Source organism: Staurois parvus, unplaced genomic scaffold, assembly GCF_062004578.1.
Source record: "Staurois parvus isolate SC_StPar_1 unplaced genomic scaffold, SC_StPar_1.0 ptg000019l, whole genome shotgun sequence".
NCBI classification, from domain to species: Eukaryota; Metazoa; Chordata; class Amphibia; order Anura; family Ranidae; genus Staurois; species Staurois parvus.
The window spans coordinates 4,262,727-4,275,156 of NW_028317815.1; the positions used below are offsets into that span (position 1 = coordinate 4,262,727).

The 12,430-nt window shown below is 38.6% G+C and overlaps 1 protein-coding gene across 3 annotated transcripts in view; it reads right to left on the reverse strand.

The window, feature by feature from the left end:
* Nucleotides 1–2,662: 2,662 nt before the first annotated feature.
* PANX2 (pannexin 2) overlaps nt 2,663–12,430 on the reverse strand; it is a 41,852-nt gene continuing 32,084 nt past the window's right edge. For 2 of the 3 annotated variants that reach the window (XM_089684612.1, XM_089684604.1), the window contains exons 3-4: nt 9,912–11,348; nt 2,663–7,208 (exon numbers count right to left, since the gene is read on the reverse strand). In XM_089684612.1, coding sequence (XP_089540738.1) covers nt 6,859–7,208; nt 9,912–11,348 — 1,787 coding nt within the window. In that variant the 3' untranslated portion in view covers nt 2,663–6,858. Of the gene's footprint in view, nt 7,209–9,911; nt 11,401–12,430 lie in introns of all 3 variants that reach the window. The other variant, XM_089684621.1, reaches the window with a different exon arrangement.

The window sequence follows — 12,430 nt, forward strand, 5'->3', positions numbered from 1 at the left end:
ACTGATCTCCGTAGCAAGAGAGTATATTTGTTGGTAAAGTATTTCCTAAAATTCTAATATCTGTGTTGGTGTCTGCACTGACTCATCTAACTTGGTGTGGCAGAGGGGTAGAGTTTGTTCTTGTGGTTGAGGCAAAGCAACAGGGGACTCAAATACTCAAGTGGCTCCTTCGGGGGTAGAGCTACATATTCAATCAGCTTCTAGGATTTATTGTTCAAGCTTGATTGAACAAGCTGAAGTTAGAAGCTGATTGGTTACCCTGCACAGCTGCACCAGATTTTATTTGACCAGTTTTAGTAAATCTTCCCCAATCTCCACAAAACTAGCACATGTGGGTACATGTTCATTTCATGTTGAAAATATCAAATGAATATTTTAAGGTGGATCATTACTTTTGCTTGCTAGTAGCCTGCCACTGATATATTGTGGGGAGAGTGAGACATAGGAACAACTGGTGCAGGGCAAGGTGTGCCCACGGGGGTTAGTTTAGTGTTGAGGCCTATATAAGGGCAAGTTATCTTAGTGCTTGGGTTAGGGATTAGGAGTTATTAGTTTTAAAATTAGTATTAACCACTTCAATACCGGGAACTTTTACCCCTTCCTGCCCAGACCAATTTTCAGGTTTCAGCGCTCTCACACTTTGAATGACAATTGTGCGGTCATGCAACATTGTACCCAAACTAAAATGTTATCATTTTGTTCACACAACTAGAGCTTTCTTTTGATGGTATTTAATCACCACTGGGGGGTTTTATTTTTTGCTAAATTAACAAAAAAAGACCGAAAAGTTTGAAAAAAAAACCCCCACATTTTTCTTTGTTTCTGTTATAAAAGTTTGCAAATAAATAATTGTTCATCATAAATTTAGGCCAAGATGTATTTTGCTACATTTCTTAGGTGAAAATAACCAAAATCAGTGTTTATTATTTAGTTTGTAGGAAAGTTATAGAGTTCACAAACTATGTGACATATCTGAAAATTGATCAATCCTGAAGTGCTGACAGTCAATCTAATTTCTTGAGGCCCCAAAATGTCAGAACAGTACAGATATCCCCCATATGACCCCTTTTTCCAAAGTAGACAGTCCGACGTATTTCATAAGAGGCATGGCAAGTTTTTTGAAGTTGTAATTTTTTTGTCATAATTTTTTCGGAAAATGAGGAAATTAACAAAATTATTTTCACAATTTTTTTTTACATACTGTCACCAGTGCAGTACAGCGTCAGCATATAACTGGTGTGGCAGTGATCAGGGATACTGACTGGTGACAGTACGAAACAAAAAATTATCATTTTTTTTCAATTGTATTATTATTTTTTTATTTTTTATTACATTTTTACTCTTTTTTTAAGATTTTTTTTCATATTGCACTATGACCAAAGTAGTATAATGTTACCATAGTAACATTGTACTACTTTGGGAAAGTGATCAGTATTTTATTTTATTTTTTTTACACAATTTGATTGTTTATAGCAAATAATTTCTTTGCTATAAGCTAGCATTTAACTGAATGAAATCAAATCATTCAGGGTTTTTTTGTTGTGATTACCTGTGATTTGGCCACGGCTAATCACATGACACAGATGGGCTGTGATTGGCCCAGCCTGCGCATGTGATCACTGTGATCATTCACAGCTAGACACACTTGTATACAATGGATGGGATGAAAGGAAGCCATCCATTGTATACAACTGTCATGTGACCTGTGATTGGTCACAGCAGGTCACATAGTACTGGCAATGGGGCCGTTACACACATCTGTCATCGGCTGTTTCCGAGGTACACGGCCGGTGACAGATCTCGCCACAGTGCGGCCCTGATGCGCAAAGTGAGGTCCAGGAAGGATGCCATATGGCGCCCTCCCGGAGGGACGAAGTGTTTGCCCGGCCGCCTTTTGACCATAGGTTGGGCGGCAAGTGGTTAAAGAAGAGTTCCAGGCAAAAGGCTTATTTTCCCATGCAGTGGGGCTGTGCCTGCACTGCATGGGTTAACTGCTTGTTTTTGTTTAGGGGAATGCAGAGAGGCCACTCCCCCCCTGCACGCTAGCGTATTATGAATGGATTGTTCCTGATGTCATCACTCCCCTAGACCGGCTCTGGACATGAGGATGGCAGGAACAGTCCACCTCTGGACGTGGGGGAGCGCTGTTTTTCATAGGATTGAAGGATAAGATAAGTGTAGATTTTCCTTGCAGCCCAGGACAAAATGAGCAGTTAACCCATGCAGTGCGGGCACAGCCCCACTAGGTTTTAGGTTTAAATATTTACACTGTTAAGTCAGATTAACTGTTACAGCAAAACTTTGCTTAACTCATTGAGGGCATAGCAACAGGTTTGTCTTAACTCCCTCTAACTAAGCAGTGTATAAACATCTTTCCCTCACTTTTCCATGTCCCATACTTCTGAGTATATGACCGCATGCAGAAATGTTCAAAATTTGTTGGATGAACATACATAGCAATAATTAATGCAATTGACTTTAAAGGTACACATACTTTCCTGAATTTTTGTGTAGTTTCACATTGAGTTGACTATACCAAAATGTGTGAGTGGGGCCCAAAGGTTCCAAAGGATCCATGTCACAACACAGAAAATATCAACTTACCTTAAAAATAATATAGTATAATGATGGAGTAATAAAAAAAGTCACTCAAACACATAAAGCATGTAAAAATAATTTTATTGATAGCTGGTGGAATGCATTTGATTCAGCATTACAGTGTCACTGAACATACAGGTTGTTGGGCATCTCATAAACACTCTAGTAATAATAATAGGAATATTAATAATGTAAGATTCAATAGATTCATCACTCTGAAACACTTGAGAAATTCATCTGGAATGGCATTTTATATTGCTAATGCAACATAACACATTTTTCATAGCACTAAACTAAGAGTATCTTGGTACATTAATTATACAGCTAATACGTTGTCATATAAAAAAACAGTAGCACCTACTAGCATACAATTGTCAGTAAACACCAGGAAGGTTCTATCCAAACTGACAGGGTTGGTGATTAATAAATAACCATTATAATAGCATAATTTGCATTTGAGTATTTATTGCTTTGATGTAATACTGTCCTAGATACTGTGGTTTTTAGTGTTAGAACAACAGTAACAAAAAAAAAGATGGTTAATGTTTTCAACTTTTGGAAATAAACTTTTTTTTTTCTTCTTTTTCTAAATGAAAATCATCATTGTCATTATAAAATTTAATACAAAAATAAACTCTATATTTGTTCTTCTATTCTGGTAAACATGTGCTTTAAGACCGGTTCTCATAAAACTGAAAAGTGTAAGAAACTCTTGTTCCTGAAAAAAAGAAAAAAAACATAGGGGTGATTCCTGAAGAGTGATGCAAGGAAACGTTGTAAGAAATCTGATGGGTTACTTTGAGCAAAATCCCTATTTTATCTTTGTTCCCATGTTCATAAACTTGCCCCAGCAAATATTGCACAGCAATTCTTGGCATATTGCATTAATGAAACTTGACACACCACAATATAAACTATGTTGTCTTCCTATGAGAAAAAATATATGCAATCTGCTAAAAATACCTTTAAGCATACATATGAGTGTTTCCTATGCAGTTACAAAAGGTGCAGTTAGGGCTGTTAAAAAATGAAATTATGCAATGGCAATTGATTTAGAAATTGGAGCAAATGACTAGAGAATAAAGAATAAATACAGTAAACTATTAAGTTTGTTGGTGCTCATTTGGGAGCAATGTTTTGTGTTGTACACTATACTGCCATTTGTTTGTGTTTCTTATTGTAATCACAGGTCAGCATATAAGTTTGAAATATTTATTTTACAATTTACATCTCCCACTGATACTGTCATTTGATTTTTAAAACATTTATTTGACCATTTGATGCTATAGTGTATACTACTGTTTTACGAGTTATTATCTAAATGTTTATTGATATAATTCCTCTCCTTGAAATTGCTTATGACTATAAACTTGTATGGTCTCAGTGATCAGCAAATATCTAGTGGCCCAACATCAATGCAAATGAGGAATACTATGACACTGTTACCTGCATCTACTTTCTTTGATGTTCTGATACTATGAAGGGATAAAAATATTTTAGAGTACATACACATAGATATAAAAACTCCATAGCAATAATATTAGTGCTTTAGAGTTTCTTCTTAAAAAACCCCAAAACAAACCCATTCAGACTCTCTTGGCGTGTGCTATTAAATCCATAAAGGTCTACTGGTATCCACACACTTTCTTTAGGCTCGTTCACACTATAATGCAAAAGGCAACCTGCGTTGACATAAGTTTTGAGATGCAAGCTAATAAGCTTGATTTGACTTTTTCCCAATGGGGTGCAGCACTGGGACTGAGTCCTTAAAAAAACAATACATTTCGTTCATCCGTGAATTATGCATGTGTTGCAAAACATGTGTCCTGAAAGCTACCAAGAACTGAATTCAAGTAACATCGCTTTATTATCCCCATGCTGGTACTTTGGTAAAATACATTTTTATTGTACAGACTGCTTCTCCTAATAGCCAAAAATATAATTGTAAATTATTAGTATATATAAAGAAACTAATGTTTTGAAACTTCAGCCATTGTTCCAGCATCAAATAATAGACTAGACCAACCTTTCTCAAACTTTTTACCTGTAATAAGTCCTTACAGTAATTTTCAGGTCTCAGGGAACCACTGCTGAAATTATTATATGTATTGCTTACTTTATATTAGCATGCTCAGAAAGCTGTAGCTGTAGTATATGTGACTAGTGCAGACAGGGCTGTGGATAAGGGGGTACCACCAGTCCTCCTGTATAGGGCCCAGGTCAGCAAAGGGGCCCAGGCAGGTGGGTGAATTAGATGTGGGCAGGGAGAGTGATAAGCATGACAGGGAGAAATTACTGGAATCAATCCCCTGTATGGCTCTCTCTGCAACAGCTGGAAGCTGGCTTGTTCCCTTTCCCTTCTACTGGCTTTCAGCTGCTGCAGAGAGAGCCATACAGGGAAACGGTTACAGTAATTGCCCCACATTGGTGCACCCATCACCCTCCCTGTACACCATACAGTTCCCCCTGCTGCCCCCACGTCTGTAATGTTGCCAGCTTCCCTCCTCTCATTCCCATCGGCAGCTGCAAGCATACAATAGCATCCTTTAGAATGGAGAGTGGGGGAAGGGTCTGGTAAATATGTCACATTTACCAGCCCCTTCCTTTCCTGAATGAACACAACGAGTGATTGGTACCAATGAATGGGGCCCCGTGGTTTTGGGGGCCCTGTCAGGTTGGTTGTATAGGGTCCTGTGGTTTATAACAGCTGCCCTGAGTGCAGATCACGTGTTAACATTTTCTTGTCCTATATGACATAATTTTTTCAATAATAACCACAAAACAAATTATAACACTGATCATAAAATAAACTCAGACTGTGAATATTATAGTATCCCTTTATATTGGCAGTCAATCTAGAAGTGTCCTGTTGCACTGGTGGTCAGTGGAGAAATGCCTACTTACGATAGTGGTAAGGATTAGTGGCCCCTTACACTGGTAGTTGGTCAGTGGGAGAGGTGCCCCCCTATATTGGTTGTAAGTGTAATTTCTCCATATATTGGTGACCAATAAATAAATGTCCCTTTACATTGGCGGTAAGTGGAAAGGTGTCCCCTTGCATTGATGGTCATTGCAGATCTCCCTTACTTTGGAGGTCAGTGGTAGAGGTGCCCCCTACACTGGTAGTCAGGGGGAAGAATGTCCTGTTATAGACAGGAAAAATGATTATTAGTGTCAATGGTTACTTCCCTGAGAGACAAAAGCAGAGGCTTCACTGGTCCCAAACATGTAGCTGGCTCTACTGAGTGACACTAGGGTCAAAATTATGAAAGCACCAGAAGATCAGTTTGCCACTGCTTTACCAATCTCTGGAGGAATCCTAGTTGGGAAAGGTTGATCTAAACTGTTTTGAAACAATGTTTAGCAAAATAATAATAACAACTAATAATATGAAAGGTAATTTAATTATAATTTGCTGAAGGCTATCTTAAAAAATACATTGTACCCATTTTGATTCCCACTCTTTTCCTAATTAAGACATGTGGCAAATACGCTACCTATCTAATAGGGGAAAAACAGGGTTCATTCACCAGCTCAGAAAAGCTTGTCTTTGTGTACTCAGGATAAAGAATTCTCTATCAAGGGATAAGCTGATAGTATACTGGCTAAAGTAAAGCAAGCCTTCTATTGGTTCTGAATGGCTAGAATGTAAGCTAGGAAGGTCAACCTCTCTATTATATTACTATTTCATTGTGCATTGATTTTTGTACAAAAATAAAGTGAAAAATATATTCTACTACTAAAAACTATATGTTCCCTTTATATTGATAGTATCAATGTTATGCTTTTTAATACTCACATATTATTTATACTTACCTTTAATTAAAGTAAGAATTTGGCCCATCAAACTAGCTCAAATGTTTATTCATTATAAGAGCCAACCAAAATGAAAATGTAATCTCTTGGACCCTGTAATAAGATAAATACCCATATATTTTGCTGTGTTTTCAGTTCTATAATAGTTGTCTGAGTATTGCCATAAAATTAATCACTGAGGACTGTCAAAGATGGATATCCTGCCAGGTAGGAATATAGTGTTATATAGCACTGTGTATGCATACTGCCCAAGTGTCATGCTGCTTTATCTAATAGATTTACAGTAACTTGTGCTTCACACTGCAGACTACATGGAAAAATCATTAGGTTCCCCTTGACAGTTGTGACAAAGCTGTGTATGGAAGCTGCTGCTTGCATATTTAGAATACATTTTTCCATGCTCATGCAGTGATTTTGCATGGTGGTTTGATGCAGCTCTCAAGCCTAGTAGTCCACAGAATTGATTATTGCCCTGGGCTCTTCAAAAGGGGCCAATATGACTTGCTTTGGTGGTATAACTGAAATGATCTCTGCCGGATCAGGGGAGGAAATAGTGGTTATACGTTCATCCCTGTCTTCATATAGAGTATTAATATGGAGCAAAGGATGAGTGGGGTTGCGGTTGAAGATAGTCATGGGCTCAGGCTTGACCTGACTGAGGGTAACACTTGATGTTGAGACTGCAGCGCTCATCATGTGACCTCCGCATGTGAGAAATGTTGCAGAGACATTACCACAACTTTCAGATAATGGCTGATTTTCTTTCTCAATTACTTTTGCAGATTTTGAAGTATCTGTTATGAAAGAAAGGAAAAGTTAGAATCCACCAAATATATAAAAAATAGAGCTGTAAAGAGCAATTCCAAGGCATGCATACAGAGAGTTCACTGAATTTACCTTGAGTAATCTGAGCTCTGCATAATCTCCTGCAAAAAAATCACATACTGACCCACAAAAAGGTCAGAAGGTCGTGGAAAAGTTTTAGTGAACTCCCTAAAACTTGTGAAGTGCTGCCCTTTTTTGGTGTTTATTTACTAAAGGCAAATGCACTGCTCACTTTGCACAGGAATTTTGTCCAGAGCTTAGTGAATGTGGTGAAATCTTGTTTTACAAAGGATACCCAATCACATGCAAGAAAACAGTAAAACAGCATTTTTGCTTGCGCATGATTGGGTGATGAAAGTCAGCAGAGCTTCATCTCATTCAGTAAATTCTGGGAATAACTCCCATGCAGAGTAATCTGCATGTGCAAAGTGAACAGTCTATTTGCTTTTAACCTCCCTAGCGGTCTGATTATGTCCATATTTCTCTGCTCAAAGCGGTACATTTTTTTGCATGGAAATATGTATTTTTTTTATTGTAGGCCTGTAATTTTTAGGAATAACTCACTGAAATCTGTCCGAACAAGAGTCTAGTAAACATCCTGGGTATGTTACAATTTGAAACACGAAATCATAAATAATATAATTTAATAAATAATCATAAAAAATAATAATATAATAACAATAAATTCAATTCAATAATATAATCAAACCAAAAACACAGAAATTTTAAATATAGCGCCAAGTTTGCACATCACTGAGCAAAGTCGCAAAATTGTTTTCAGTGTCTGATGACGAATTTCCCCACGAATCATTATCACTCAATTCTGCAAGTGGTTCTAATTTACTATCGCTGTTCTCTAGCTGGTCTAAAACTGCTTTTGACCTAAAGGGACGCTTTTTGGACGCCATGGACATTTCTCAGTTTCCAGGCAGAACGAACAGTAAAAATGCAGGCAGGGCACAGGACAAAGCACTAGGGACAAAATGTATGTGAAATGCTTTGATACAGTAATGTTTTACTATGTGATTTTAGTGTATTTAGTGAATGTCACTTTTTGTCATTTTCAAATTTCCCGCCGCTCCATCCCCGTACGTCCCGACACTCACAGGGGACGGAACCCAGATGACATATGCTGGCATCCGCCGGAGGACATTGCCGGGGACACTGCACGAGGGACATCACGGGAGCGCAGGACAAGGTAAGAGAAGAACAGATTCCGGAGCAGCGCCGCATGGTAAGCCCGAGTGTAGTTTGGGGTTACCGCATGTGGTACTGAAACTTTACCCCGAGCTACACTCGGGAATACCGCCAGGGAGGTTAATAAATCTACACCTTTATGTCTCTTCTACCACTAACCACATTTAAACTTATAAGGTCAGTTTGAATTTGATTGGTGGTTGTAAGGAAATTTAAAGTAATGCTTTTCAATATTTTAGAAGCAGCATAGAGAATGTTCAAACATCATTACCAGGTACATTCCAGGATCTCCAGTTAAAAGTGGGCAGCATGGACTGAGAGCTAGGTCTACATAAAAAAACAAACTACTCTACAAGTAGGCTTTGCTAACTCTATGCATTTCAAGGTTTAGTTTGCAAGGCAGCTATGTTGGCATCGATATATACGCTCATGACTCATTACTGTATAGAAGCAGCCTTAATGACAGTTGAGTTTGGCAAAGGCATCCTGGCTTTTGCTTTTAGCTAGAATTAAAGTGGAGTTCCACTCAAAAGCGGAAGCTCTGCTTATTTGCCTCCCCCCCTCCACTGGCATATTTGGCACCTTTTGGTGAGGAGGGGGGAGCTGGTACCTGTTTTTGCCAGGTAGCCGCTCCCACTTCTGGCTCAGTTCGCTGTGGCGAAGTGACCAGAAGTCCGGCCCCCTCCTCCCTCCTGCAGTTTCCTGGGAACTTTCACAGGTTCCAGGAGACTGCTGGACCAATTGGGAAGCGCAGCGGGCACCAGGCTGTGAAGCCGCAAGCTGTCACAACCTGGTGCCCACAGTTGAGATGCCGGCGCCGTGTAGGAGAGAAGTAACAGCACAGGTGAGAACATTGCTGGACTCTGGGACAGGTACGTGTTTGTTTATTAAAAGTCGGCAGCTACAGTTTTTGTAGCTGCTGACTTTTAATAAACACAAAAATGGCTATAACTCTGCTTTAAGGAGTTTTGTAGCATTATCCCTCCCTGTGTTTTCTTTTAATTTTACTTCCAATGATAATGGTAAACATTACAAATAGCAGCAAAAAAAAACTGACAGATGTTCCAATCCACCTCCACTCTGTCCAAAACTAAAATAAAAGTTTTGCTATTAGTTATACTTTGATCTTATTCCATAGGAAAACTGAGAACTGTGTCTACTGTCAGGTCTAATAAAGCAAGCCATAATGGTCAGGTCAGATCTATGCCTTTTCTTATTATTCTTGAGAACTAATTGAATGATTGCATGAGGATGGTACAGAACTCCTAAAAGTTTGTGTTCTGCTATATTATTGCTGGCTTCAAATAATGTTGAAGTGCAGTTAGTCAGCACTGTTGATATGTGATTATTCATTATGTTCTCAGTCACTACATGGTTGTGAACAAGCCAAATCTGCACCTAAAGACTATCACAGGCTTTAGCTAGGCAGACCAGGAGAGAAGATCTTCATTCATTTATAAAAAAAAAAATCTTACCTTTTACATGTGCAGTCACACTATCTTCCTGACTTGGGAAACCATTCTCTTGGCTTTCAGACATGGCTATTGGAGCACTCTCCTGTGTCTCTGACTTGGTTTTTTTGCTACTAAGAATATATGGTTGGACATCTAATGAGAAATGTCGAGCATGTTTTTTCTCACCAATAATGCTTGGAATTGTACTACTGTCACATTTTTGAGATGAATGAGGTGAAGATTTAGAAGAAGCCTCCAGAAGTGGAGCTATTAAAGTGTCTGTTGCAGTTTTCCTTCTCATTGGCTTTGGCTTCTCCGGTTTACTATTTTCAATTTTCATTATGGCTAATTGTTCCTTAAAGGGTTGGGGTAGAGGATTGCTACTGGGGATCCACTTCATTTTCTTTCTGGGTCGCTTTATAACAAGCTGTTCATTGACATCAATATCTGCTGGGTCAACACTTGGGTCAACTGTCTGGATACCAGAGTCCCTCATGGTGGGAGTGGCATCATAATTAGACTGTGCTAATGCTGCAAGTAATTGACGAACCACATTGTCATACATTAGGTCACTCTCATTGGTAATAAAATCTAGACGATTTAAGGATTTGATATGATCACGATTTTCATTGCAAAACATGGCAAGGATATTTATATCACAAAACTGGGATTTCTGCCACTGCTTTTTAGTCTTTATGCCAACTTTATTTAATTTATCAAAAATGAAGTTGGACTTTCGGACGATGAAGAGATGTATTAAGTTGACAAGAATGATTAAATTCATAAAACTAAGTAGAAAAATATCTACTGAAGCAATGATTCTTTGGAGTTGAACAGATGGCAATTTGCAGTTTACCCTTATATGCAACTTTGAGTTACTGGTTTTAAGATGAGGCTCTCCCAACGCACAGGTGAATTCATTCTGCTTCTGAGTTGCATAATATGTGCTTAGATAAGTAATAGGTATGATGCTTAAACATATGATGAGCAAATGTCTGGCTAAGTATAGTTTGGCTAAAAAGTTACTGCGACCTCTTCTTTCCAGGTACTTTTCAAATAGGTTTTGTTCAGGGCTTTTTTCCTTTTCTGCATTCTCTATGATTTCTCTCTTCTCTTTTTCTGTAATGCCAGGACCTTTTGACTGAATTTGCTTTTCAATTTTGGGAGCACGACCTTCTGCTGCTCTATGATAACAATTGTCGATTTCTTGAAGCAAGAAGTTCAGCTCTGAAGTCAATCTAGTTGAAGCTAGGAACTCCCATCCCAGAGCAGGAATATACATGATTCCAGCAAAGGCCAGAAGAGCATATGGGAGAAATTTGTGCTCAAACAATGAAGGCCACTGACTGGCATTCACCCCTGGTAAAGCATCCTTAAGTTCTGTCCAGCAATATCCTCTGGCGTACAAGGCTTGATCCCGGGTGAAGTTGTGAGGTGTATAGCAGTATATAGGCTCCTCTGTATAACAGAGAGAAAAGTCACTGCTGTGGGGTTAACCTAAAAAGAAGCTCTGAAAAATAAATACATTTGAAGTGATAGAATGTTAAGTATATTGGCTAGACAAATGTCACATTCCCTTTACAGCATGTATAACAATACCACAAAGGTAGGCAAGACACAGTTATGTATTAGCCAAAGTAAAAATGAGTAAAAGCCAAAAAATTATGCATCTTACACACTGGGCATTCTGCTGCATTTGAAGGGACAGGCATAGTACACATGTGAAATACAGTGCCTTGAAAAAGTATTCATACCCCTTGAAATTTTCCACATTTTGTCATGTTACAACCAAAAACGTAAATGTATTTTATTGGGATTTTATGTGATAGACCAACACAAATTGGCACATAATTGTGAATTGGAAGGAAAATGATAAATGGTTTTCAGCATTTTTTACAAATAGATATCTGAAAAGTGTGGCGTGCATTTGTATTCAGCCCCTTTTGCTCTGATATCCCTAACTAAAATCAGGTGGAACCAATTGCCTTCAGAAGTCACCTAATTAGTAAATAGAGTCCACCTGTGTGTAATTTAATCTCACTATAAATACAGCTGTTCTGTGAAGCCCTCAGAGGTTTGTTAGAGAACATTAGTGAACAAACAGCATCATGAAGGCCAAGGAACACACCAGACAGGTCAGGGATAAAGTTGTGAAGACGTTTAAAGCAGGGTTAGGTTAAAAAAATATCCCAAGCTTTGAACATCTCACAGAGCACTGTTCAATCCATCATCCGAAAATGAAAAGAGTATAGCACAACTGCAAACCTACCAAGACATGGCCGTCCACCTAAACTGACAGGCCGGTCAAGGACAGTATTAATCAGAGAAACAGCTAAAAGGCCCATGATAACTCTGGAGGAGCTGCAGAGATCCACAGCTCAGGTAGGAGAATCTGTCCACAGGACAACTATTAGTCATGCACTTCACAAATCGGGCCTTTATGGAAGAGGAGCAAGAAGAAAGCCATTGTTGAAAGAAAGCCATAAAAAGTCCCATTTGCAGTTTGTGAGAAGCCATGTGGGGGAACACAGCAAACATGT